This window comes from Oncorhynchus mykiss, chromosome 16 (genome assembly GCF_013265735.2).
Source record: "Oncorhynchus mykiss isolate Arlee chromosome 16, USDA_OmykA_1.1, whole genome shotgun sequence".
In the NCBI taxonomy this organism is placed as follows: Eukaryota; Metazoa; Chordata; class Actinopteri; order Salmoniformes; family Salmonidae; genus Oncorhynchus; species Oncorhynchus mykiss.
The window spans coordinates 65,406,673-65,432,890 of record NC_048580.1 but is presented as its reverse complement, the minus strand read 5'-3'; the positions used below and the strand labels follow the sequence as shown (position 1 = coordinate 65,432,890).

Below are 26,218 nucleotides of genomic sequence, written 5' to 3'. Positions count from 1 at the left end.
TCTCTCTCTCTGTCTCTCTCTATGTCTCTCTCTATGTCTCTCCCTCTGTGTCTCTCTGTCTCTCTGTCTTTCTGTCTCTCTGTCTCTCTCTCTGTCTCTCTCTCTGTCTCTCTCTCTGTCTCTCTCTATGTCTCTCCCTCTGTGTCTCTCTGTCTCTCTGTCTTTCTGTCTCTCTGTCTCTCTCTGTCTCTCTCTCTCTCTCTCTGTCTCTCTCTCTGTCTCTCTCTATGTCTCTCTCTATGTCTCTCCCTCTGTGTCTCTCTGTCTCTCTCTCTCTGTCTTTCTTTCTCTCTCTCTCTCTCTCTCTCTCTCTCTGTCTCTCTCTCTCTCTCTGTCTATCTCTCTGTCTCTATGTCTCTCTCTCTCTCTCTCTCTCTCTGTCTCTCTCTCTCTGTGTCCCTTTCTCCAACCTCTCCATGACATTCTATACAGTACTGTGAGCTCTTGACGATCTAGTTCAAACAGCCGATCGGCATCAGCCTTACTGTATTGCCGCCAGGTGATTGGATAACCTAAAGCGGGGCCTAGTGGCCACACATATTTTAGTCATTTGTGATATTTACAATTCATATCATTTTCCAGGAATGATAATAGTAATTTCTATGACCATATAAGTAACAGTATCTTTACAAGCCTTCGCCCCACTGTCATAATATCCCAGAATCCTTATGGACCCAATGCATTCACAGCCAATACTCTGGATCTGTCACTGTTTTCCATTTCAACACCATAACAATGTCCACTTCACTTACCGTTAATGTCTTTTGTGTTGGCTGACATTTGGGATGATGTGTGGGGACGTGTGTGTGTGTGTGTTGGGAACTATCTGAGGAGGTAATGGGACGAAAGTGACGGTATGGCCGGGGTAAACATGGTCTCCGCTTGCCGCTGGCATTACCCAAAGGGTTTCACTCTCAGGAGGTCAAATGTTTAGCTGTATCTGCATCTGTAAATTCGATTTTTTGTTTTCTTTCTGTCCATGTATGTATTAGGAGGGTAGGGGTTACACAGTACACCATGTATGTATTAGGAGGGTAGGGGTTACACAGTACACCATGTATGTATTAGGAGGGTAGGGGTTACACAGTACACCGTGTATGTATTAGGAGGGTAGGGGTTACACAGGTCACCATGTATGTATTAGGAGGGTAGGGGTTACACAGGTCACCATGTATGTATTAGGAGGGTAGGGGTTACACAGTACACCATGTATGTATTAGGAGGGTAGGGGTTACACAGTACACCATGTATGTATTAGGAGGGTAGGGGTTACACAGGTCACCATGTATGTATTAGGAGGGTAGGGGTTACACAGTACACCATGTATGTATTAGGAGGGTAGGGGTTACACAGTACACCATGTATGTATTAGGAGGGTAGGGGTTACACAGTACACCATGTATGTATTAGGAGGGTAGGGGTTACACAGTACACCATGTATGTATTAGGAGTGTAGGGGTTACACAGTACACCATGTATGTATTAGGAGGGTAGGGGTTACACAGTACACCATGTATGTATTAGGAGGGTAGGGGTTACACAGTACACCATGTATGTATTAGGAGGGTAGGGATTACACAGTACACCATGTATGTATTAGGAGGGTAGGGGTTACACAGTACACCATGTATGTATTAGGAGTGTAGGGGTTACACAGTACACCATGTATGTATTAGGAGGGTAGGGATTACACAGTACACCATGTATGTATTAGGAGGGTAGGGGTTACACAGTACACCATGTATGTATTAGGAGGGTAGGGGTTACACAGTACACCATGTATGTATTAGGGGGGTAGGGGTTACACAGTACACCATGTATGTATTAGGGGGGTAGGGTTACACAGTACACCATGTATGTATTATGAGGGTAGGGGTTACACAGTACACCATGTATGTATTAGGAGGGTAGGGGTTACACAGTTCACCATGTATGTATTAGGAGGGTAGGGGTTACACAGTACACCATGTATGTATTAGGAGGGTAGGGGTTACACAGTACACCATGTATGTATTAGGAGGGTAGGGGTTACACAGTACACCATGTATGTATTAGGAGGGTAGGGGTTACACAGTACACCATGTATGTATTAGGAGGGTAGGGTTACACAGTACACCATGTATGTATTAGGAGGGTAGGGGTTACACAGTACACCATGTATGTATTAGGAGGGTAGGGGTTACACAGTACACCATGTATGTATTAGGAGGGTAGGGGTTACACAGTACACCATGTATGTATTAGGAGGGTAGGGTTACACAGTACACCATGTATGTATTAGGAGGGTAGGGGTTACACAGTACACCATGTATGTATTAGGAGGGTAGGGGTTACACAGTACACAGTACACCATGTATGTATTAGGAGGGTAGGGTTACACAGTACACCATGTATGTATTAGGAGGGTAGGGGTTACACAGTACACCATGTATGTATTAGGAGGGTAGGGGTTACACAGTACACCATGTATGTATTAGGAGAGTAGGGGTTACACAGTACACCATGTATGTATTAGGAGGGTAGGGGTTACACAGTACACCATGTATGTATTAGGAGGGTAGGGGTTACACAGTACACCATGTATATATTAGGAGGGTAGGGGTTACACAGTACACCATGTATGTATTAGGAGGGTAGGGTTACACAGTACACCATGTATGTATTAGGAGGGTAGGGGTTACACAGTACACCATGTATGTATTAGGAGGGTAGGGGTTACACAGTACACCATGTATGTATTAGGAGGGTAGGGTTACACAGTACACCATGTATGTATTAGGAGGGTAGGGGTTACACAGTACACCATGTATGTATTAGGAGGGTAGGGGTTACACAGTACACCATGTATGTATTAGGAGGGTAGGGGTTACACAGTACACCATGTATGTATTAGGAGGGTAGGGGTTACACAGTACACCATGTATGTTTTAGGAGGGTAGGGGTTACACAGTACACCATGTATGTATTAGGAGGGTATGGGTTACACAGTACACCATGTATGTATTAGGAGGGTAGGGGTTACACAGTACACCATGTATATATTAGGAGGGTAGGGTTTACACAGTACACCATGTATGTATTAGGAGGGTAGGGGTTACACAGTACACCATGTATGTATTAGGAGGGTAGGGTTACACACCATGTGAAATGTTTGGTTTTGCCATCGGCTTTTCCTGTCCCTCTTTCATAAAGTGCCTCTACTTGTGCATTTTGTTTATGTTATGAGATGTTTTTCTAGTAAATGATACTTTGCTAGGTTTATGATCTATGCGTTTCAGAGTGGTTGACAGTAATAGTTAACAGCCGTCTGAAGTGTCTTTGTTTTTTTTTCTAATAACAGAGACAGAGCTACATGTAGGGTAACAGCTCATAGCGTTATCTAGGATTGGCTCCCTGCCTATACCAGTGTGTGTATGTATGTATGTGTGTGTGCGTGCTTGTATGTGTGTGATTGTATAGAGAGAGAGTTGATGATGTTTAAACGAGCGGCCTCAGCTGTCTCAACAAGCTAAACTATCCTCTGAAACACACAGACCTCTGAAAGGCAGACACAAACACAGGGAGGTAATTCTAGGTTACAGCCATCCTCTGGCAGATTTTTCTCTTCAAAAAAAAAAGAATCAATCACTGCAGCTCTGTCAGTTTTTACAGTGTTTGACTCGAGATGTTTGGTGGTCTTATAAAATCACTGGTAACCAGAGAGGTATGAAGGGTAATTTCATTATGAATTAGAAGAAAATACTAAACTCCAGGAGAGAGGGATGCTTCAGAGAGCAGGCTGAGTGGAGGCCACAGGAAAGAAGGGAGGAGAGAAGAGAAGGGGGACTAAGAAGGAAGGAATGAAAGGGCCGGGTTGAATGAGATAGAGGGCAGATTCCGCTGAAGGTTTACAGGTTCCTAGTGGTTAAGAGTATTGGGCCAGTAACCGAAAGGTCATTGGTTCGAATCTCCTTGCCGTCAAGGTGGAAAAATCTGCCGTTCTGCTCTTGAGCAAGGCAGTTAACCCCCAACATTAACTGTTCCCCGGGTGCCAATGACATCGATTAAGGCAGCATCCCGTACCTCTCTGATTTAGAGGAGTTGGGTTTAAATGCATAAGAAACTGTATAACTGACTATGTATCCCCTTTCCCTTCCGCACCCCTATCCTTTACCATAAAGGGGTGAACAAATATCTGACCCTGTATCAGTGTTTTGGGGCAGCATCTTCCTGGTTCTGGCTCCAGAAAGGAGTATGAGTTCTATGAGATGAGGATGATATAATGAATGTCTCTCCTTTCATAGTACTGTTTGTGACTGTCACTGTTTGTGAGTGTTTGTGACTGTCACTGTTTGTGAGTGTTTGTGACTGTCTTCCTCTCTTCTTTATTTCCTTGGTCCTCCTCTCTCTTATTCTTTATTTCCTTGGTCCTCCACACTCCCAGAATACGGAAGAGTCAACCAGGAAGTTGTTAGAGGTCAGCGACAGGATCAAGCTGCTGGAGGAGGAAGTGACGCGCTACCGAGAAGAGTCTGGGAAGTCCCAAGCCGAGGTGGAGAGGCTCATGGGTATCCTGAGAGAGCAAGAGACGGAAAGAACCAACAAGGAGAAGAAGATCACTGAGCTGGAGAGGTGAGAGGTCACCACCCTACCACTGGAGTTTCTACCCTTTATTTTTACCTAACCCTTATCCTATCTCTAACCCTTATCCTATCCTATTCCTAACCATTACCCTTATCCTATCCCTAACCCTTACCCTTATCCTATCCCTAAACCTTACCCTTATCCTATCCCTAACCCTAACCCTTATCCTATCCTATCCCTAACCCTTATCCTATCCCTAACCCTTATCCTACCCCTAACCCTTATCCTATCCTAACCCTTCTCCTAAACCCTACCCTTCTCCTAATCCCTACACTTCTCCTAATCCCTACCCTAACCCTAATCCCTACCCTTCTCCTAAACCCTACCCTTCTCCTAAACCCTACCCTAACCCTAATCCCTACCCTTCTCCTAATCCCTACCCTTCTCCTAATCCCTACCCTAACCCTAATCCCTACCCTTCTCCTAATCCCTACCCTAACCCTAATCCCTACCCTAACCCTAATCCCTACCCTTCTCCTAATCCCTACCTTAACCCTAATCCCTACCCTTCTCCTAATCCCTACCCTAACCCTAATCCATACCCTTCTCCTAATCCCTACCCTTCTCCTAATCCCTACCCTAACCCTAATCCCTACCCTTCTCCTAATCCCTAACCTTCTCCTAACTCTAACCCTTCTCCTAATCCCTACCCTTCTCCTAATCCCTACCCTTCTCCTAATCCCTACCCTTCTCCTAATCCCTAACCTTCTCCTAACTCTAACCCTTCTCCTAATACCTACCCTTCTCCTAATCCCTAACCTTCTCCTAACCCCTACCCTTCTCCTAATCCCTAACCTTCTCATAACTCTAACCCTTCTCCTAATCCCTACCCTTCTCCTAAATCCTACCCTTCTCCTAATCCCTACCCTTCTCCTAATCCCTAACCTTCTCCTAATCCCTACCCTTCTCCTAATCCCTACCCTTCTCCTAATCCCTAACCTTCTCCTACTCCCGACCCTTCTCCTAATCCCTAACCTTCTCCTAACTCTAACCTTTCTCCTAACTCTAACCCTTCTCCTAATCCCTAACCTTCTCCTAATCCCTACCCTTCTCCTAATCCCTAACCTTCTCCTAATTCCTACCCTTCTCCTAATCCCTAACCTTCTCCTAACTCTAACCTTTCTCCTAACTCTAACCCTTCTCCTAATCCCTAACCTTCTCCTAATCCCTACCCTTCTCCTAATCCCTACCCTTCTCCTAATCCCTAACCTTCTCCTACTCCCGACCCTTCTCCTAATCCCTAACCTTCTCCTAACTCTAACCCTTCTCCTAATCCCTACCCTTCTCCTAATCCCTACCCTTCTCCTAACCCCTACCCTTCTCCTAACCCCTACCCTTCTCCTAAACCCTACCCTTATCCTAATCCCTAACCTTCTCCTAACTCTAACATCTACCCTTCACCTAACTCTAACCCCTACCCCCTACCCTTCTCCTAATCCCTAACCTTCCCCTAACCCCTACCCTTCTCCTAACCCTAACCCCTACCCCCTACCCTTCTCCTAATCCATAACCTTCTCCTACCCCCTACCCTTCTCCTAACTCTAACCCCTACCCTTCTCCTAACTCTAACCCCTACCCTTCTCCTAACTCTAACCCCTAACCTTCTCCTAACTCTAACCCTTCTCCTAACTCTAACCCCTACCCTTCTCCTAACCCTAACCACTAACCCCTACCCTTCTCCTAACTATAACCCCTACCCTTCTCCTAACTCTAACCCCTACCCCCTACCCTTCTCCTAACTCTAACCCCTACCCTTCTCCTAATCCCTAACCCTTCTCCTAACTCTAACCCCTACCCTTCTCCTAACCCTAACCCCTAACCCCTACCCTTCTCATAACCCCTACCCTTCTCCTAACCCTAACCCCTAACCCCTACCCTTCTCCTAATCCCTAACCTTCTCCTAACCCCTACCCTTCTCCTAACCCTAACCCCTACCCTTCTCCTAACCCTAACCCCTACCCTTCACCTAACCCTAACCCCTACCCTTCTCCTAACCCCTAACCACTACCCTTCTCCTAACCCTAACCCCTACCCTTCTCCTAACCCTAACCCCTACCCTTCTCCTAACCCTAACCCCTACCCTTCTCCTAACCCTAACCCCTACCCTTCTCCTAACCCTAACCCCTACCCTTCTCCTAACCCTAACCCCTACCCACACAGTTAGCTAGTTTTCTGGTTCTTCTCAACACTGGGAGGGGTAAGGGCTAGAGGAACTAACTAAGCCTTGTTTTCAGACCTATCTCTGCTAACACTGCATCTTCAGATATATACATGTGCATGAGACGTTCATGACTAGCTCTATATTCTACATCTGATTCATTCTAGAGGAGGCTACTTTAGACATAAACTGTCTGGAGTTTAGTAGTCTTGAGAACACTTACGCCATGGGTCTAATTTCCTAACTGTGGGAAGAATCCATTTGAGTGTGTCCCATTTGACTTGAATGTTTTGGTTTTACTCCAGTCTATGCTATGGGTTGCATACACAGACCCTGAATACAGCCATGAGACTTCCCATTGGAGCTTTGTTGCCGCTGGGTTAATGGGTTGTGTCATATGTTTTTATGTCAATGTCTGCAGATCTGGGTGAGTATCACTAGTGTTTTGTTGTGGCACCGATACCCCCAGAGATCCCATTCTCTGCACCTACCGTCTCTGTTCCTCACGCTTCTTCTGTCTTCTCCATCCATCAGCATCATCATTAACACAACATTGGTTTCATGTACAGTACCAGTCAAAGTATGGACACACCTACTCATTCAAGCATTTTTCTTTATTTTTTACTATTTTCTACATTGTAGAATAATAGTGAAGACATCCAAACTATGAAATAACACATGTGGAATCGTGTAGTTAACATCAAAGTCTTAAAAAATGTAAAAAATATTTTATATTCTTCAAAGTAGTCACTGTTTGCCTTGATGACAGCTTTGCACACTCTTGGCATTCTCTCAACCAGCTTCATGAGGTAGTCACCTGGAATAAAGGACACCAATATAATATATTTTGATCTGTTTAACACTTTTTTTGGTTACTACATGATTCCAATGTGTTTTTGGGGACTTTGGGGAACCCTGCTGTATAGTACAGGGGTGGGGGCGACTTTGGGGAACCCTGCTATATAGTACAGGGGTGGGGGCGACTTTGGGGAACCCTGCTGTATAGACTTTATAGAATTTGACAGAGTGCCAGTGGGAGGTATACAGCGCAGCCTAACCCCCCAGACAGATCACCCCCCAGACAGATTACCCCCCCAGACAGATTACCCCCCCAGACAGATCACCCCCAGACAGATCACCCCCAGTCAGAACACCCCCCAGACAGATCACCCCCCAGACAGAACACCCACCAGACAGATCACCCCCCAGACAGATTACCCCCCCCAGACAGATCACCCCCAGTCAGAACACCCCCAGACAGATCACCCCCCCAGACAGATCACCCCCCCAGACAGACCACCCCCCCAGACAGATCATCCCCCAGACAGAACACCCCCAGACAGAACACCCCCCAGACAGACAGACAGACAGACAGACAGACAGACAGACAGACAGACAGACAGACAGACAGAACACCACAGGCTGTTTATTCTCTCTGGACTTTATTGCTGGCACACTACTGCTCAATTATCTTCTGATTTATGGATTGGCATGGTGTGGGTGCCCAAATGAGGGGTTGCTTGGTGCCAAGGTGTGTGTGTGTGTGTGTGTGTGTGTGTGTGTGCACCAGTGCTCAGTGGGAGATCCATAGGTACAAATAACAGGGCTTTGTTTGAAATTAGAAAAACACACTGCCAATTCATATGACACACACACACACACACACACACACACACACACACACACACACACACACACACACACACACACACACACACACACACACACACACACACACACAGCCTTGAATAGTTTACAGTACATTGGATGGTTTAGACTGTTAGAGAATGTTTGTTTCCTGTTTCATTCATAACCCATTACACATGCTTTATTCTGCATGGAAAACCCATCCAATCTGCATTTATGATAGACTCTTCCCCTCCTCTCTCCCTGTTCCCTCTCTGTATGTTTCAACACATTTTTCAAAAAGGGTCAACGTCTAGCCAGTGAGTGTGAGTGTGAGTGTGAGTGTGAGTGTGTGTGTGTGTGTGTGTGTGTGTGTGTGTGTGATGGTATTATGTTAGTGAGGTAGCGGACACAGTCTCCCCCTCAGGTCGTCCATCTTACTGATGCTCCTGTCTCATTACTGTCAGACACACACACACACACACACACACACACACACACACACACACACACACACACACACACACAGGGGTTCCTGTCTCATTACTGTCAGACCTACTCTTCTATCTGTGTGACCCCAGTTCTGAAGTCAGGACATGGGTCAGAGGTCACTGTGGGGTTAGTCTGCTGGACGGGATGGGATTCTCCCTTCATACAGTACTCAGGCTCTGAACTTTGTGAGAGTAGGGTGGAGTAGGGTAGAGTAGGGTAGAGTATAGTAGAGTAGAGTAGAGTAGGGTAGAGTATAGTAGAGTAGGGTAGGATAGAGTAGAGTAGGGTAGAGTAGGGTAGAGTAGAGTAGGGTAGAGTAGGGTAGAGTAGAGTAGGGTAGAGTAGAGTAGAGTAGGGTAGAGTAGAGTAGGGTAGGATAGAGTAGAGTAGGGTAGAGTAGGGTAGAGTAGAGTAGGGTAGAGTAGAGTAGGGTAGAGTAGAGTAGAGTAGGATAGGATAGAGTAGAGTAGGGTAGAGTATAGTAGAGTAGGGTAGGATAGAGTAGAGTAGGGTAGAGTAGGGTAGAGTAGAGTAGGGTAGAGTAGGGTAGAGTAGAGTAGAGTAGGGTAGAGTAGAGTAGAGTAGAGTAGGGTAGAGTAGGGTAGAGTAGGGTAGAGTAGGGTAGAGTAGAGTAGATTAGGGTAGAGTAGAGTAGGGTAGAGTAGGGTAGGGTAGGATAGAGTAGAGTAGGGTAGAGTAGAGTAGGGTAGAGTAGAGTAGGGTAGAGTAGAGTAGAGTAGGATAGAGTAGAGTAGGGTAGAGTAGAGTAGGGTAGAGTAGAGTAGAGTAGGGTAGAGTAGAGTAGAGTAGAGTAGGGTAGAGTAGGTTAGAGTAGGGTAGAGTAGATTAGGGTAGAGTAGAGTAGGGTAGAGTAGGGTAGGGTAGGATAGAGTAGAGTAGGGTAGAGTAGAGTAGGGTAGAGTAGAGTAGGGTAGAGTAGAGTAGAGTTGGATAGAGTAGAGTAGGGTAGAGTAGGGTAGAGTAGAGTAGGGTAGAGTAGAGTAGGGTAGGATAGAGTAGGGTAGGGTAAAGTAGGGTAGAGCAGAGTAGGGTAGAGTAGAGTAGGGTAGAGTAGAGTAGAGTAGAGTAGGGTAGAGTAGAGTAGGGTAGAGTATAGTAGAGTAGGGTAGAGTATAGTAGAGTAGAGTAGGGTAGAGTAGGGTAGGGTAGAGTAGGGTAGAGTAGGGTAGGGTAAGATAAAGTAGAGTAGGGTAGGATAGAGTAGAGTAGGGTAGGGCATGATAAAGTAGAATAGGGTAGGATAGAGTAGGGTAGGGCATGATAAAGTAGAGTAGAGTGGAGTAGACTAGGGTAGGGTGGGGTAGGGTAGAGTATGGTGGAGTAAGGTAGGGTAGAGTAGACTAGGGTGGAGTAGGGTAGGGTAGAGTATGGTGGAGTAGAGTAGAGTAGGGTAGGAAAGGGTGGAGTAGACTACGGTGGAGTAGGGAAGAGTAGGGTAGAGTAGGGTAGGGTCGGGTAGGGTGGAGTAGAGTAGAGTAGGGTAGGAAAGGGTGGAGTAGACTAGGTTGGAGTAGGGTAGGGTCGGGTAGGGTGGAGTAGACTAGGGTGGAGTAGGTTAGGGTAAAGTAGACTTGGGTGGAGTAGGGTAGAGTAGGATAGGGAGTATTAGACTAGGGTAATGTAGTGTAGGGTAGGGTGGAGTAGACTAGGGTGGAGTTGGGTAGGGTAGAGTAGTCTTGGGTGGAGTAGGGTAGGGTAGGGTAGAGTAGGGTCGAGTAGACTAGGGTGGAGAAGAGTAGAGTAGGGTATGGTAGGGTGGAGTAGACTAGGGTGGAGTAGGGTAGGGTGGAGTATACTAGGGTGGGGTAGGGTAGAGTGGAGTAGGGTGAAGTAGACTAGGGTAGAGTAGGGTAGGGTAGAGTAGACTAGGGTAGAGTAGGGTAAAGTAGAGTAGGTTGGAGTAGACTAGGGTGGAGTAGGGTAGGTTAGGGTAGGGAAGGGTGGAGTAGACTAGGGTGGAGTATGGTAGGGTAGGGGTGGGTGGAGTAGGGTAGAGTGGAGTAGGGTAGGGTATAGTAGACTAGGGTGGGGTAGAGTAGGGTGGAGTAGACTAGGGTGGAGTAGGGTAGAGTGGAGTAGGATAGGTTAGGGTATGGTGGGGGAGTAGACTAGGGTGGAGTAGTGTAGGGTAGGGTGGAGTAGGGTAGGGTGGAGTGGAGTAGGGCAGGGTAGGGTGGAGTAGGGTAGGGTAGGGTGGAGTGGAGTAGGGCAGGGTAGGGTGGAGTAGGGTAGGGTAGGGTGGAGTGGAGTAGGGCAGGGTAGGGTGGAGTAGGGTAGGGTAGGGTGGAGTGGAGTAGGGCAGGGTAGAGTAGGGTAGGGTAGAGAAGGGTAGGGTAGGGTGGTGTAGTAGAGTATGGTAGGTCAGAGTAGGGTGGATGGAGTAGACTAGGGTGGAGTGCACTAGGCTACAAACATTGAAAGACAATATCATGTTATATGTCATAAAAGTCAATGACCTTGTGTGTGTCTCAGGGGAGGATGGACGGTGTTTTAATCAGCCTGTTGCTGTTGGAGCGTCATCAGGAGGCCTGTAACGACTATCTGGGGTGAGAGAGGGGCCAGGGTTCAACGCCCCCCCCCCCCCCCCTCTAACATTTGGCCACATAGAAAAAATAATGTTGATGTCTTCCACTATAAGAGATGAAAGTGTTTGGTAAAGTACCTGAGTTTAGCTCAAGCAGGAGAAGGTCACATCAATAGGAATCTACATTTTCTTAGCTGGGTACTGGTGAGGTCAGTCATAGTCTGTTTTACTGTAGAATAACTGTAACTGATGTTAGGTAGCTGTGAGTCCTGGTGTAAAGGGATGTGCAGTAGCTGTCTGTCATCCAGTCTGCTATGTGGTAGTTAACCTCTCATAACCCAGCTCTTTGGCCTATCAGCGGTAGTGCTGGGTAAGCACTTTGGTATGTTAGGGAGGGTTTCAGGGATGGTGTGTGAGTGCTTGTATCCAATGTGAGATAGAGGAGTTGGTTGATGTTTGGCTGAGGGTAGTACCTGAATCTCAGCTGGCACACGGACACACACACACACACGGACACACACACACACACACACACACACACGGACACACACACACACGGTCACACACAGGCACACACACACACGGCCACACACACGCACACACACGGACACACACACACATATATATATATACACAGCGAGTGTTGACACATTTCCTGTATATGTCTATTGAATGTGTTTGTGTGTACTGTATATTTAGGAGCAGGTGTGCTGGTTTGGTGACCAGGGCCATCTGACACAGTACCATCCAGGGCCATCTGACTCAGTACCATCCAGAGTCATCTGACTCAGTACCATCCAGGACCATCTGACTCAGTACCATCCAGGGCCATCTGACACAGTACCATCCAGGGCCATCTGACTCAGTACCATCCAGGGCCATCTGACTCAGTACCATCCAGGGCCATCTGACACAGTACCATCCAGGGCCATCTGACTCAGTACCATCCAGGGCCATCTGACACAGTACCATCCAGGGCCATCTGACACAGTACCATCCAGGGCCATCTGACACAGTACCATCCAGGGCCATCTGACACAGTACCATCCAGGGCCATCTGACACAGTACCATCCAGGGCCATCTGACACAGTACCATCCAGGGCCATCTGACACAGTACCATCCAGGACCATCTGACACAGTACCATCCAGGGCCATCTGACACAGTACCATCCAGGGCCATCTGACACAGTACCATCCAGGGCCATCTGACACAGTACCATCCAGGGCCATCTGACACAGTACCATCCAGGGCCATCTGACACAGTACCATCCAGGGCCATCTGACACAGTACCATCCAGGGCCATCTGACACAGTACCATCCAGGACCATCTGACACAGTACCATCCAGGGCCATCTGACACAGTACCATCCAGGGCCATCTGACACAGTACCATCCAGGGCCATCTGACTCAGTACCATCCAGGGCCATCTGACTCAGTACCATCCAGGGCCATCTGACACAGTACCATCCAGGGCCATCTGAAACAGTACCATCCAGGGCCATCTGACACAGTACCATCCAGGGCCATCTGACACAGTACCATCCAGGGCCATCTGACACAGTACCATCCAGGACCATCTGACACAGTACCATCCAGGGCCATCTGACACAGTACCATCCAGGGCCATCTGACACAGTACCATCCAGGGCCATCTGACTCAGTCCATTTGCACAGTCATTCATTGTTTTGTTCCTCTCAAATGTTTTATGAAAGTAGAAAGAGAGAGAGCATGGGAGAGAGCATGAGAGAGAGCATGAGAGAGAGAGAGAGAGAGAGAGAGACATACAGAGAGAGACAGAGACAGAGAGAGAGAGAGAGAGAGAGAGAGAGAGAGAGAGAGAGAGAGAGAGACACCTGCCTGGAGGTGACAGCATTCCCTCCCACATATGCCCCCCTAGGCACAACTATGACAACATAACCAACAAAAACGGGTCACAACTCCTGCAGCTCTGTCGCACGCTGGGTATATACATAGTCAACGGTAGGCTTCGAGGGGACTCCTATGGTAGGTACACCTATAGCTCATCTCTTGGCAGTAGTACTGTAGACTACTTTATCACTGACCTCAACCCAGAGTCTCTCAGAGCGTTCACAGTCAGCCCACTGACACCCCTATCAGACCACAGCAAAATCACAGTCTACTTAAACAGAGCAATAATCATTCATGAGGCATCAAAGCCAAAGGAACTGAGTAACATTAAGAAATGCTATAGATGGAAGGAATGCAGTTTGGAAACCTACCAAAAAACAATTAGGCAACAACAAATTCAATCCCTTTTAGACAATTTCCTGGGTAAAACGTTCCGCTGTAATAGTGAAGGTGTAAACTTGGCAGTAGAAAATCTTAACAGTATATTTGACCTCTCAGCTTCCCTATCAAATCTAAAAATCTCAAATAGAAAAACGAAAAAAATTAACAATAATGACAAATGGTTTGATGAAGAATGCAAAAATCTAAGAAAGAAATTGAGAAACCTGTCCAACCAAAAACATAGAGACCCGGAAAACCTGAGTCTACGCCTTCACTATGGTGAATCACTAAAACAATACAGAAATACACTACGGAAAAAGAAGGAACAGCATGTCAGAAATCAGCTCAATGCAATTGAAGAATCCATAGACTCTAACCACTTCTGGGAAAATTGGAAAACACTAAACAAACAACAACAACAAGAATTATCTATCCAAAATGGAGATGTATGGGTAAACCACTTCTCCAATCTTTTTGGCTCTATAACAAAGAATAAAGAGCAAAAACATATACATGATCAAATACAGATCTTAGAATCAACTATTAAAGACTACCAGAACCCACTGGATTCTCCAATTACATTGAATGAGTTACAGGACAAAATAAAAACCCTCCAACCCAAAAATGCCTGTGGTGTTGATGGTATCCTCAATGAAATGATCAAATATACAGACAACAAATTCCAATTGGCTATACTAAAACTCTTTAACATCATACTTAACTCTGGCATCTTCCCCAATATTTGGAACCAAGGACTGATCACCCCAATCCACAAAAGTGGAGACAAATTTGACCCCGTGGAATATGTGTCAACAGTAACCTTGGGCAAATCCTCTGCATTATTATTAACAGCAGACTCGTACATTTCCTCAATGAAAACAATGTACTGAGCAAATGTCAAATTGGCTTTTTACCAAATTACTGTACAGCAGACCATGTATTCACCCTGCACACCCTAATTGACAACCAAACAAACCAAAACAAAGGCAAAGTCTTCTCATGCTTTGTTGATTTCAAAAAAGCCTTCGACTCAATCTGGCATGAGGGTCTGCTATACAAACTGATGGAAAGTGGTGTTGGGGGTAAAACATACGACATTATAAAATCCATGTACACAAACAACAAGTGTGCGGTTAAAATTGGCAAAAAACACACACATTTCTTCACACAGGGTCGTGGGGTTAGACAGGGATGCAGCTTAAGCCCCACCCTCTTCAACATATATATCAACGAATTGGCGCGGGCACTAGAAAAGTCTGCAGCACCCGGCCTCCCCTGCTAGAATCCGAAGTCAAATGTCTACTGTTAGCTGGTGATCTGGTGCTTCTGTCACCAACCAAGGAGGGCCTACAGCAGCACCTAGATCTTATGCACAGATTCTGTCAGACCTGGGCCCTGACAGTAAATCTCAGTAAGACCAAAATAATGGTGTTCCAAAAAAGGTCCAGTCACCAGGACCACAAATACAAATTCCATCTAGACACTGTTGCCCTAGAGCACACAAAAAACGATACATACATTGGCCTAAACATCAGCGCCACAGGTAACTTCCACAAAGCTGTGAACGATCTGAGAGACAAGGCAAGAAGGGCATTCTATGCCATCAAAAGAAACATAAATTTCAACATACCGATTAGGATTTGGCTAAAAATACTTGAATCAGTCATAGAGCCCATTGCCCTTTATGGTTGTGAGGTCTGGGGTCCGCTCACCAACCAAGACTTCACAAAATGGGACAAACACCAAATTGAGACTCTGCACGCAGAATTCTGCAAAAATATCCTCCGTGTACAACGTAGAACACCAAATAATGCATGCAGAGCAGAATTAGGCCGATACCCACTAATTATCAAAATCCAGAAAAGAGCCGTCAAATTCTACAACCACCTAAAAGGAAGCGATTCACAAACCTTCCATAACAAAGCCATCACCTACAGAGAGATGAACCTGGAGAAGAGTCCCCTAAGCAAGCTGGTCCTGGGGCTCTGTTCACAAACACAAAAACACCCTACAGAGCCCCAGGACAACAGCACAATTAGACCCAACCAAATCATGAGAAAACAAAAAGATAATTACTTGACACATTGGAAAGAATTAACAAAAAAACTGAGCAAACTAGAATGCTATTTGGCCCTAAACAGAGAGTACACAGCGGCAGAATACCTGACCACTGTGACTGACCCAAAATTAAGGAAAGCTTTGACTATGTACAGACTCAGTGAGCATAGCCTTGCTATTGAGAAAGGCCGCCGTAGGCAGACATGGCTCTCAAGAGAAGACAGGCTATGTGCTCACTGCCCACAAAATGAGGTGGAAACTGAGCTGCACTTCCTAACCTCCTGCCCAATGTATGACCATATTAGAGATACATATTTCCCTCAGATTACACAGATCCACAAAGAATTCGAAAACAAATCCAAATTTGAAAAACTCCCATATCTACTGGGTGAAATTCCACAGTGTGCCATCACAGCAGCAAGATTTGTGACCTGTTGCCACGAGAAAAGGGCAACCATTGAAGAACACACACCATTGTAAATACAACCCATATTTATGCGTATTTATTTTATCTTGTGTCCTTTAACCATTTGTACATTGTTAAAACACTGTATATATATATATATATAATATGACTTTTGTAATGTCTTTACTGTTTTGAAACCTCTGTATGTGTAATGTTTACTGTAAATTTTTGTTGTTTTTCACTTTATATATTCACTTTGTATGTTGTCTACCTCACTTGCTTTGGCAATGTTAACACATGTTTCCCATGCCAATAAAGCCCTTGAATTGAATTGAATTGAGAGAGAGACACAGAGAGAGTCTGTCTCTCTCTCTGTCTCTGTCTCTGTCTCTCTCTATCTCTCTCTCTTTCTCTCTCTGTCTCTGTCTCTCTCTCTCGCTCAATTCAATTTCAATTCAATTCAAGGGCTTTATTGGCATGGGAAACATGTGTTAACATTGCCAAAGCAAGTGAGGTAGACAAAATACAAAGTGAATATATAAAGTGAAAAACAACAAAAATGAACAGTAAACATTACACATACAGAGGTTTCAAAACAGTAAAGACATTACAAATGTCATATTATATATATACAGTGTTTTTATTTATTTATGTTTTATTTATTTTACCTTTATTTAACCAGGTAGGCAAGTTGAGAACAAGTTCTCATTTACAATTGCGACCTGGCCAAGATAAAGCAAAGCAGTTCGACAGATACAACAACACAGAGTTACACATGGAGTAAAACAAACATACAGTCAATAATAAAGTATAAACAAGTCTATATACAATGTGAGCAAATGAGGTGAGAAGGGAGGTAAAGGCAAAAAAGGCCTTGTTGGCAAGGTAAATACAATATAGCAAGTAAAACACTGGAATGGTAGTTTTGCAATGGAAGAATGTGCAAAGTAGAAATAAAAATAATGGGGTGCAAAGGAGCAAAATAAATAAATAAATTAAATACAGTTGGGAAAGAGGTAGTTGATAGGGCTAAATTATAGGTGGGCTATGTACAGGTGCAGTAATCTGTGAGCTGCTCTGACAGTTGGTGCTTAAAGCTAGTGAGGGAGATAAGTGTTTCCAGTTTCAGAGATGTTTGTAGTTCGTTCCAGTCATTGGCAGCAGAGAACTGGAAAGAGAGGCGGCCAAAGAAAGAATTGGTTTTGGGGGTGACTAGAGAGATATACCTGCTGGAGCGTGTGCTACAGGTGGGAGATGCTATGGTGACCAGCGAGTTGAGATAAGGGGGGACTTTACCTAGCAGGGTCTTGTAGATGACATGGAGCCAGTGGGTTTGGCGACGAGTATGAAGCGAGGGCCAGCCAACGAGAGCGTACAGGTCGCAATGGTGGGTAGTATATGGGGCTTTGGTGACAAAACGGATTGCACTGTGATAGACTGCATCCAATTTGTTGAGTAGGGTATTGGAGGCTATTTTGTAAATTACATCGCCAAAGTCGAGGATTGGTAGGATGGTCAGTTTTACAAGGGTATGTTTGGCAGCATGAGTGAAGGATGCTTTGTTGCGAAATAGGAAGCCAATTCTAGATTTAACTTTGGATTGGAGATGTTTGATATGGGTCTGGAAGGAGAGTCTACAGTCTAACCAGACACCTAAGTATTTGTAGTTGTCCATGTATTCTAAGTCAGAGCCGTCCAGAGTAGTGATGTTGGACAGGCGGGTAGGTGCAGGTAGCGATCGGTTGAAGAGCATGCATTTAGTTTTACTTGTATTTAAGAGCAATTGGAGGCCACGGAAGGAGAGTTGTATGGCATTGAAGCTTGCCTGGAGGGTTGTTAACACAGTGTCCAAAGAAGGGCCGGAAGTATACAGAATGGTGTCGTCTGCGTAGAGGTGGATCAGAGACTCACCAGCAGCAAGAGCGACCTCATTGATGTATACAGAGAAGAGAGTCGGTCCAAGAATTGAACCCTGTGGCACCCCCATAGAGACTGCCAGAGGTCCGGACAACAGACCCTCCGATTTGACACACTGAACTCTATCAGAGAAGTAGTTGGTGAACCAGGCGAGGCAATCATTTGAGAAACCAAGGCTGTTGAGTCTGCCGATGAGGATGTGGTGATTGACAGAGTCGAAAGCCTTGGCCAGATCAATGAATACGGCTGCACAGTAATGTTTCTTATCGATGGCGGTTAAGATATCGTTTAGGACCTTGAGCGTGGCTGAGGTGCACCCATGACCAGCTCTGAAACCAGATTGCATAGCAGAGAAGGTATGGTGAGATTCAAAATGGTCGGTAATCTGTTTGTTGACTTGGCTTTCGAAGACCTTAGAAAGGCATAGTAGGATAGATATAGGTCTGTAGCAGTTTGGGTCAAGAGTGTCCCCCCCTTTGAAGAGGGGGATGGTTTTAAGGTTTTTTTAGGTTTTAACAATGTACAAATGGTTAAAGGACACAAGATAAAATAAATAAGCATAAATATGGGTTGTATTTACAATGGTGTTTGTTCTTCACTGGTTGCCCTTTTCTCGTGGCAACAGGTCACAAATCTTGCTGCTGTGATGGCACACTGTGGAATTTCACCCAGTAGATATGGGAGTTTTTCAAAATTAGATTTGTTTTCGAATTCTTTGTTGATCTGTGTAATCTGAGGGAAATATGTGTCTCTAATATGGTCATACATTGGGCAGGAGGTTAGGATGTGCAGCTCAGTTTCCACATCATTTTGTGGGCAGTGAGCACATAGCCTGTCTTCTCTTGAGAGCCACGTCTGCCTACGGCGGCCTTTCTCAATAGCAAGGCTATGCTCACTGAGTCTGTACATAGTCAAAGCTTTCCTTAATTTTGGGTCAGTCACAGTGGTCAGGTATTCTGCAGCTGTGTACTCTCTGCTTAGGGCCAAATAGCATTCTAGTTTGCTCTGTTTTTTTGTTAATTCTTTCCAATGTGTCAAGTAATTATCTTTTTGTTTTCTCATGATTTGGTTGGGTCTAATTGTGCTGTTGTCCTGGGGCTCTGTAGGGTGTGTTTGTGTTTGTGAACAGAGCCCCAGGACCAGCTTGCTTAGCTCAGCTTTGCTCTTCTCCAGGTTCATCTCTCTGTAGGTGATGGCTTTGTTATGGAAGGTTTGTGAATTGCTTCCTTTTAGGTGGTTGTAGAATTTAACGGCTCTTTTCTGGATTTTGATAATTAGTGGGTATCGGCCTAATTCTGCTCTGCATGCATTATTTGGTGTTCTATTCAATTAAATTCAAGGGCTTTATTGGCATAGGAAACATGTGTTAACATTGCCAAAGCAAGTGAGGTAGATAATATATAAAGTGAATATATAAAGTGAAATAAACAATAAAAATTAACAGTAAACATCACACATACAGAAGTTTCAAAACAATAAAGACATTACAAATGTCATATTATATATATATATATATATATATATATATATATATATATATATACATATACACACAGTGTTTTAACAATGTACAAATGGTAAAGGACACAAGATAAAATAAATAAGCATAGATATGGGTTGTATGCTCTGTCTTTCTCTCTCTCTCTCTCTCATTCTCCCTCACTGCCTCTCTCCCTCCATACTCACTCCATCTCTCCTTCGCTTTCACCTTTCTCTCTTTGTCTCTCTCCGTCTCCCCTCTCTCTTTCCATCTTTCTTCCTCCTTCTATTTGGTTACGTGATAAGTCTGTGTTTGGCTCTATATTTATACAGTATATAGGTTACTCATAAGCTCTTACACAGATTCACAAGTCCATAGTTCCCATGATGCACCCGGACACAGAACCCCCCCCCCCCCCCCCCCCCACACACACACACACACACACACTCACGTTTGTGTCGCAGAGTGAAATTGCTATGGGCATATCACTTATCAAAAGCAGCAGCATCGTAACCAGTGTGTTAGTTTTTCCACCACTAGCAGGTCTCTCAGGTCTGTGTTTGGCCTCTACTCCCCTTCTACTCTCCCTCTACTCCCTTCTACTACCCCTTCTACTCTCCTCCTACTCCCCCTTCTACTCCCCTTCTACTCCCTCTCCTCCTCCCTTCTACTCCCCCTTCTACTCCCCTATACTCCCCTTCTACTCTCCCTCTACTCCCCTTCTACTCTCCCTCTACTCCCTTCTACTCCCCCTTCTACTCTCCTTCTACTCCCCCTTCTCCTCCCTTCTACTCTCCTTCTACTCCCCCTTCTCCTCCCTTCTACTCCCCCTTCTAGTCCCCCTCCTCCTCCCTTCTACTCTCCCTTCTACTCCCCTTCTACTCTCCCTTCTCCTCCCTTCTACTTCCCCTTCTAGTCCCCCTCCTCCCCCCTTCTATTCCCCCTTCTACTACCCTATACTTCCCTTCTACTCTCCCTTCTACTCCCCTTCTACTCTCCCTTCTACTCCCCTTCTACTCTCCCTCTACTCCCCTTCTACTCTCCCTCTACTCCCTTCTACTCCCCCTTCTACTCTCCTTCTACTCCCCCTTCTCCTACCTTCTACTCTCCTTCTACTCCCCCTTCTCCTCCCTTCTACTCCCCCTTCTACTTCCCCTTCTACTCCCTTCTACTCCCCCTCCTCCTCCCTTCTACTCCCCCTTCTACTCCCCTATACTCCCATTCTACTCCCCCTTCTACTCCCCCTTCTACTCTCCCTCTACTCTCCAGCTACTCCCCTTCTACTCCCATTCTACTTCCCCTTCTACTCCCTTCTACTCCCTTCTACTCCTCCTTCTACTCTCCTTCTACTCCCCTTCTACTTCTGCTTCTACTCCCCTTCCACTCCCCCTCTACTAATCCTTCCACTCCCCCTCTACCAATCCTTCCACTCCCCCTCTACTAATCCTTCCACTCCCCCTCTACTAATCATTCCACTCCCCCTCTACTAATCCTTCCACTCCCCCTCTACTATTCCTTCCACTCCCCCTCTACTAATCCTTCCACTCTCCCTCTACTAATCCTTCCACTCTCCCTCTACTAATCCTTCCACTCCCCCTCTACTAATCCTTCCACTCCCCCTCTACTAATCCTTCCACTCCCCCTCTACTAATCCTTCCACTCCCCCTCTACTAATCCTTCCACTCCCCCTCTACTAATCCTTCCACTCCCCCTCTACTAATCCTTCCACTCCCCCTCTACTAATCCTTCCACTCCCCCTCTACTAATCCTTCCACTCCCCCTCTACTAATCCTTCCATTCCCCCTCTACTAATCCTTCCACTCCCCCTCTACTAATCCTTCCATTCCCCCTCTACTAATCCTTTCACTCCCCCTCTACTAATCCTTCCACTCTCCCTCTACTAATCCTTCCACTCTCCCTCTACTAATCCTTCTACTCCCCCTTCTACTCCCCTATACTCCCATTCTACTCCCCCTTCTACTCCCCCTTCTACTCTCCCTCTACTCTCCAGCTACTCCCCTTCTACTCCCATTCTACTTCCCCTTCTACTCCCTTCTACTCCCTTCTACTCCTCCTTCTACTCTCCTTCTACTCCCCTTCTACTTCTGCTTCTACTCCCCTTCCACTCCCCCTCTACTAATCCTTCCACTCCCCCTCTACCAATCCTTCCACTCCCCCTCTACTAATCCTTCCACTCCCCCTCTACTAATCATTCCACTCCCCCTCTACTAATCCTTCCACTCCCCCTCTACTATTCCTTCCACTCCCCCTCTACTAATCCTTCCACTCTCCCTCTACTAATCCTTCCACTCTCCCTCTACTAATCCTTCCACTCCCCCTCTACTAATCCTTCCACTCCCCCTCTACTAATCCTTCCACTCCCCCTCTACTAATCCTTCCACTCCCCCTCTACTAATCCTTCCACTCCCCCTCTACTAATCCTTCCACTCCCCCTCTACTAATCCTTCCACTCCCCCTCTACTAATCCTTCCACTCCCCCTCTACTAATCCTTCCACTCCCCCTCTACTAATCCTTCCATTCCCCCTCTACTAATCCTTCCACTCCCCCTCTACTAATCCTTTCACTCCCCCTCTACTAATCCTTCCACTCTCCCTCTACTAATCCTTCCACTCTCCCTCTACTAATCCTTCAACTCCCCCTCTACTAATCCTTCCACTCCCCCTCTACTAATCCTTCCACTCTCCCTCTACTAATCCTTCCACTCCCCCTCTACTAATCCTTCCACTCTCCCTCTACTAATCCTTCCACTCCCCCTCTACTAATCCTTCCACTCCCCCTCTACTAATCCTTCCACTCTCCCTCTACTAATCCTTCCACTCTCCCTCTACTAATCCTTCCACTCTCCCTCTACTAATCCTTCCACTCTCCCTCTACTAATCCTTCAACTCCCCCTCTACTAATCCTTCCACTCTCCCTCTTCTAATCCTTCCACTCTCCCTCTACTAATCCTTCCACTCTCCCTCTACTAATCCTTCCACTCTCCCTCTACTAATCCTTCCACTCTCCCTCTACTAATCCTTCCACTCTCCCTCTACTAATCCTTCCACTCTCCCTCTACTAATCCTTCCACTCCCCCTCTACTAATCCTTCCACTCTCCCTCTACTAATCCTTCCACTCCCCCTCTACTAATCCTTCCACTCTCCCTCTACTAATCCTTCCACTCTCCCTCTACTAATCCTTCCACTCCCCCTCTACTAATCCTTCCACTCTCCCTCTACTAATCCTTCCACTCTCCCTCTACTAATCCTTCCACTCCCCCTCTACTAATCCTTCCACTCTCCCTCTACTAATCCTTCCACTCTCCCTCTACTAATCCTTCCACTCTCCCTCTACTAATCCTTCCACTCTCCCTCTACTAATCCTTCCACTCCCCCTCTACTAATCCTTCCACTCTCCCTCTACTAATCCTTCCACTCTCCCTCTACTAATCCTTCCACTCCCCCTCTACTAATCCTTCCACTCCTCCTCTACTAATCCTTCCATTCCCCCTCTACTAGGCGGATATCGGCCTAATTCTGCTCTGCATGCATTATTTGCTCCTCTACGTTGTACACAGAAGACATTTTTGCAGAATTCTGCATGCAGATTCTCAATTTGGTGTTTGTCCCATTTTGTGAATTCTTGTTTGGTGAGCGGACTCCAGACCTCACAACCATAAAGGGCAGTGGGTTCTATAACTGATTCAAGTATTTCTAGCCAGATCCTAATTTGTATATTGAATTTGATGTTACTTTTGATGGCATAGAAATCCCTTCTGACCATGTCTCTCAGATTGTTCACAGTCTTGTGGAATTTACCTGTAGCGTTGATGTTTAGGCCAATGTATGTATCGTTTTTTGTGTGCTCTAGGGCAACAGTGTCTAGATGGAATTTGTATTTGTGGTACTGGCAACTGGACCTTTTTTGGAACACCATTATTTTGGTCTTACTGAAATGTACTGTCAGTGTTCAGGTCTGGCAGAATCTGTGCAGAAGGTCTAGGTGCTGCTATAGGTCCTCCTTGGTTGGTGACAGAAGCACCAGATCATCAGCAAACAGTAGACATTTGACTTCAGATTCTAGTAGGGTGAGGCCGGGTGCTGCAGACTTTTCTAGTGCCCTCGCCAATTTGTTGGTATATGTGTTGAAGAGGGTGAGGCTTAAGCTGCATCTCTGTCTCACCCCACGGCCCTGTGTGAAGAAATGTTTGTTTTTTGACTATTTTAACCGCACCCTTGTTGTTTGTGTACATGGATTTTATAATGTCGTATGTTTTTCACCCAACATCACTTTCCATCAATTTGTACAGCAGACCCTCACGCCAAATTGAGTCGAAGGCTTTTTTGAACTCGACAAAGCATGAGAAGACTTGGCCTCTGTTTTGGTTTGTTTGTTTGTCAATTAGGATGTGCAGGGTGAATACGTGGTCTGTCTTACGATAATTTGGTAAATAGCCAATTTAACATTTGCTCAGTACATTGTTTTCATTGAGGAATTGTACGAGTCTGTTGTTAATGATAATTCAGAGGATTTTCCCAACTTTGCTGTTGACGCATATCCCCCGTTGTTATTGGATTCAATTTTGTCTCCACTTTTGTGGATTGGGGTGATCAGTCCAGATATTGGGGAAGGTGCCAGAGCTAAGGATGATGTTAAAGAGTTTTAGCATAGCCAATTGGAATTTGTTGTCTGTATATTTGATCATTTCATTGAGTATAGCATCAACACCACAGGCCTTTTTGGGTTGGAGGGTTTTATTTTGTCCTGTAACTCATTCAAGGTAATTGGAGAATCCAGTGGGTTCTGGTAGTCTTTAATAGTTGATTCTAAGATTTGTATTTGATTATGTAATGTTTTTGCTGTTTGTTCTTTGTTATAGAGCCAAAAAGTTTGGAGAAGTGGTTTACCCATACATCTCCATGTTGGATAGATAATTTTTCATGTTGTTGTTTGTTTAGTGTTTTCCAATTTTACCAGAAGTCGTTAGAGTCTATGGATTCTTCAATTACACTGAGCTAATTTCTGACGTGCTGTTGCTTCTTTTTCCGCAGTGTATTTCTGTATTGTTTTAGTGATTCACCTTAGTAGAGGTGTAGACTCAGGTTTTCCTGGTCTCTATGTTTTTGGTTGGACAGGTTTCTACATTTTTTATTAAATTTTTGCATTCTTCATCAAACCATTTGTCATTTTTGTTCATTTTCTTCGGTTTTCTATTTGAGATTTTTGAGATTTGATAGGGAAGGTGAGAGGTCAAATATACTGTTAAGATGTTATACTTCCAAGTTTACACCTTCACTATTACAGTGGAACGTTTTGTCCAGGAAGTTGTCTAAAAGGGATTAAATTTGTTGTTGCTTAATTGTTTTTAGGTAGATTTCCAAACTACAGTCGTGGCCAAAAGTTTTGAGAATGACACAAATATAAATTTTCACAAAGTCTGCTGCCTCAGTTTGTTTGATGGCAATTTGCATATACTCCAGAATGTTATGAACAGTGATTAGCTGAATTGCAATTAATTGCAAAGTCCCTCTTTGCCATGCAAATGAACTGTATCCCCCCAAAACATTTCCACTGCATTTCAGCCCTGCCACAAATGGACCAGCTGACATCATGTCAGTGATTGTCTCGTTCACACAAGTGTGAGTGGTGACGAAGACAAGGCTGGAGATCACTCTGTCATGCTGATTGAGTTTGAATAACAGACTGGAAGCTTCAAAAGGAGGGTGGTGCTTGGAATCATTTACCTTCCTCTGTCAACCATGATTACCTGCAAGGAAACACATGCCGTCATCATTGCTTGTCTGTATAACCAACTTATTTGGTGAAGTCCGGGTTCCTGTTCTTTAGGCCAAAGGCAGATGTCCTCAGGCCTTGGATATTCCAGGATGAGATAGTGATGGCTTTGTGTTCCATAAAGTGTCAAATTTTGCTGGTCGTGTGGTTTGGCCTCAGGCCAGTAAGTGTGAGCAGAGCCTGCTGAGCATCTGGTACATGACATTGGCTTGGGCTAGTGTAAGAGTGGGGGCTGTGCCTGTTTGCTCACTCACAGCCTGGGCGTATGTGTGACTTCCATGTTGAGACCCTCTTTGCGGGGGTGGGGTGCATGGGGTGGGCAGGAGGGGCATAGGTCTGATCTGAGGGAGCCTAAATGGGGTGTGGGCATGGTTGACTTGGGGGGGTGTTGATTGGTTGGGGTGTGTATGTGGCTGGTGGTGTTGTGGTCTGGATGTAGGTCCTCTCGGCATGGGACCTCTATGTGTAGGTCCAGTGGTGGGTCCCGCAGGTCTGGGAGGGTGTCTCTTTGGTCTGGACAGGGTGTCTATTGATCTGTTGCTCCTGTGTATTGGGGCTGCGTTTGAGAGTGATGTCCTTTAGAGTCTGGTCGAAGGTGTGCACTGCTGCCTTGTAGAGGTGGACCTGGTCATAGAGGTTGTTCAAGTCCAGGGTGGAGTGGTGGGCCAGGTAAACATTTGGTTTTGAGGCACAGTCACGGGAAATACTTGCGTTTACCCGTATGGTAACAGGGTGGAAGTATTTTCGTGGTAGCAGGGTGGAGATAACCACTTGTGCGTTGGGGAAAGTAGATGAAGCTTTTTCAATCACTCCCTTCAGTGCTGTGGCCACCCTTTCCTGCTGTGTTCTCATGTCGTTTGTG

The 26,218-nt window shown here is 45.5% G+C and overlaps 1 protein-coding gene across 1 annotated transcript in view; it reads left to right on the top strand.

The window, feature by feature from the left end:
- LOC110518541 (ERC protein 2-like) overlaps positions 1-26,218 on the top strand; it is a 488,643-nt gene that overhangs the window by 187,402 nt on the left and 275,023 nt on the right. The window contains exon 10 of the mRNA XM_036947561.1: positions 4,424-4,611. Within this exon, the coding sequence (XP_036803456.1) occupies positions 4,424-4,611 (188 nt within the window). The remainder of the gene's footprint in view (positions 1-4,423; positions 4,612-26,218) is intronic.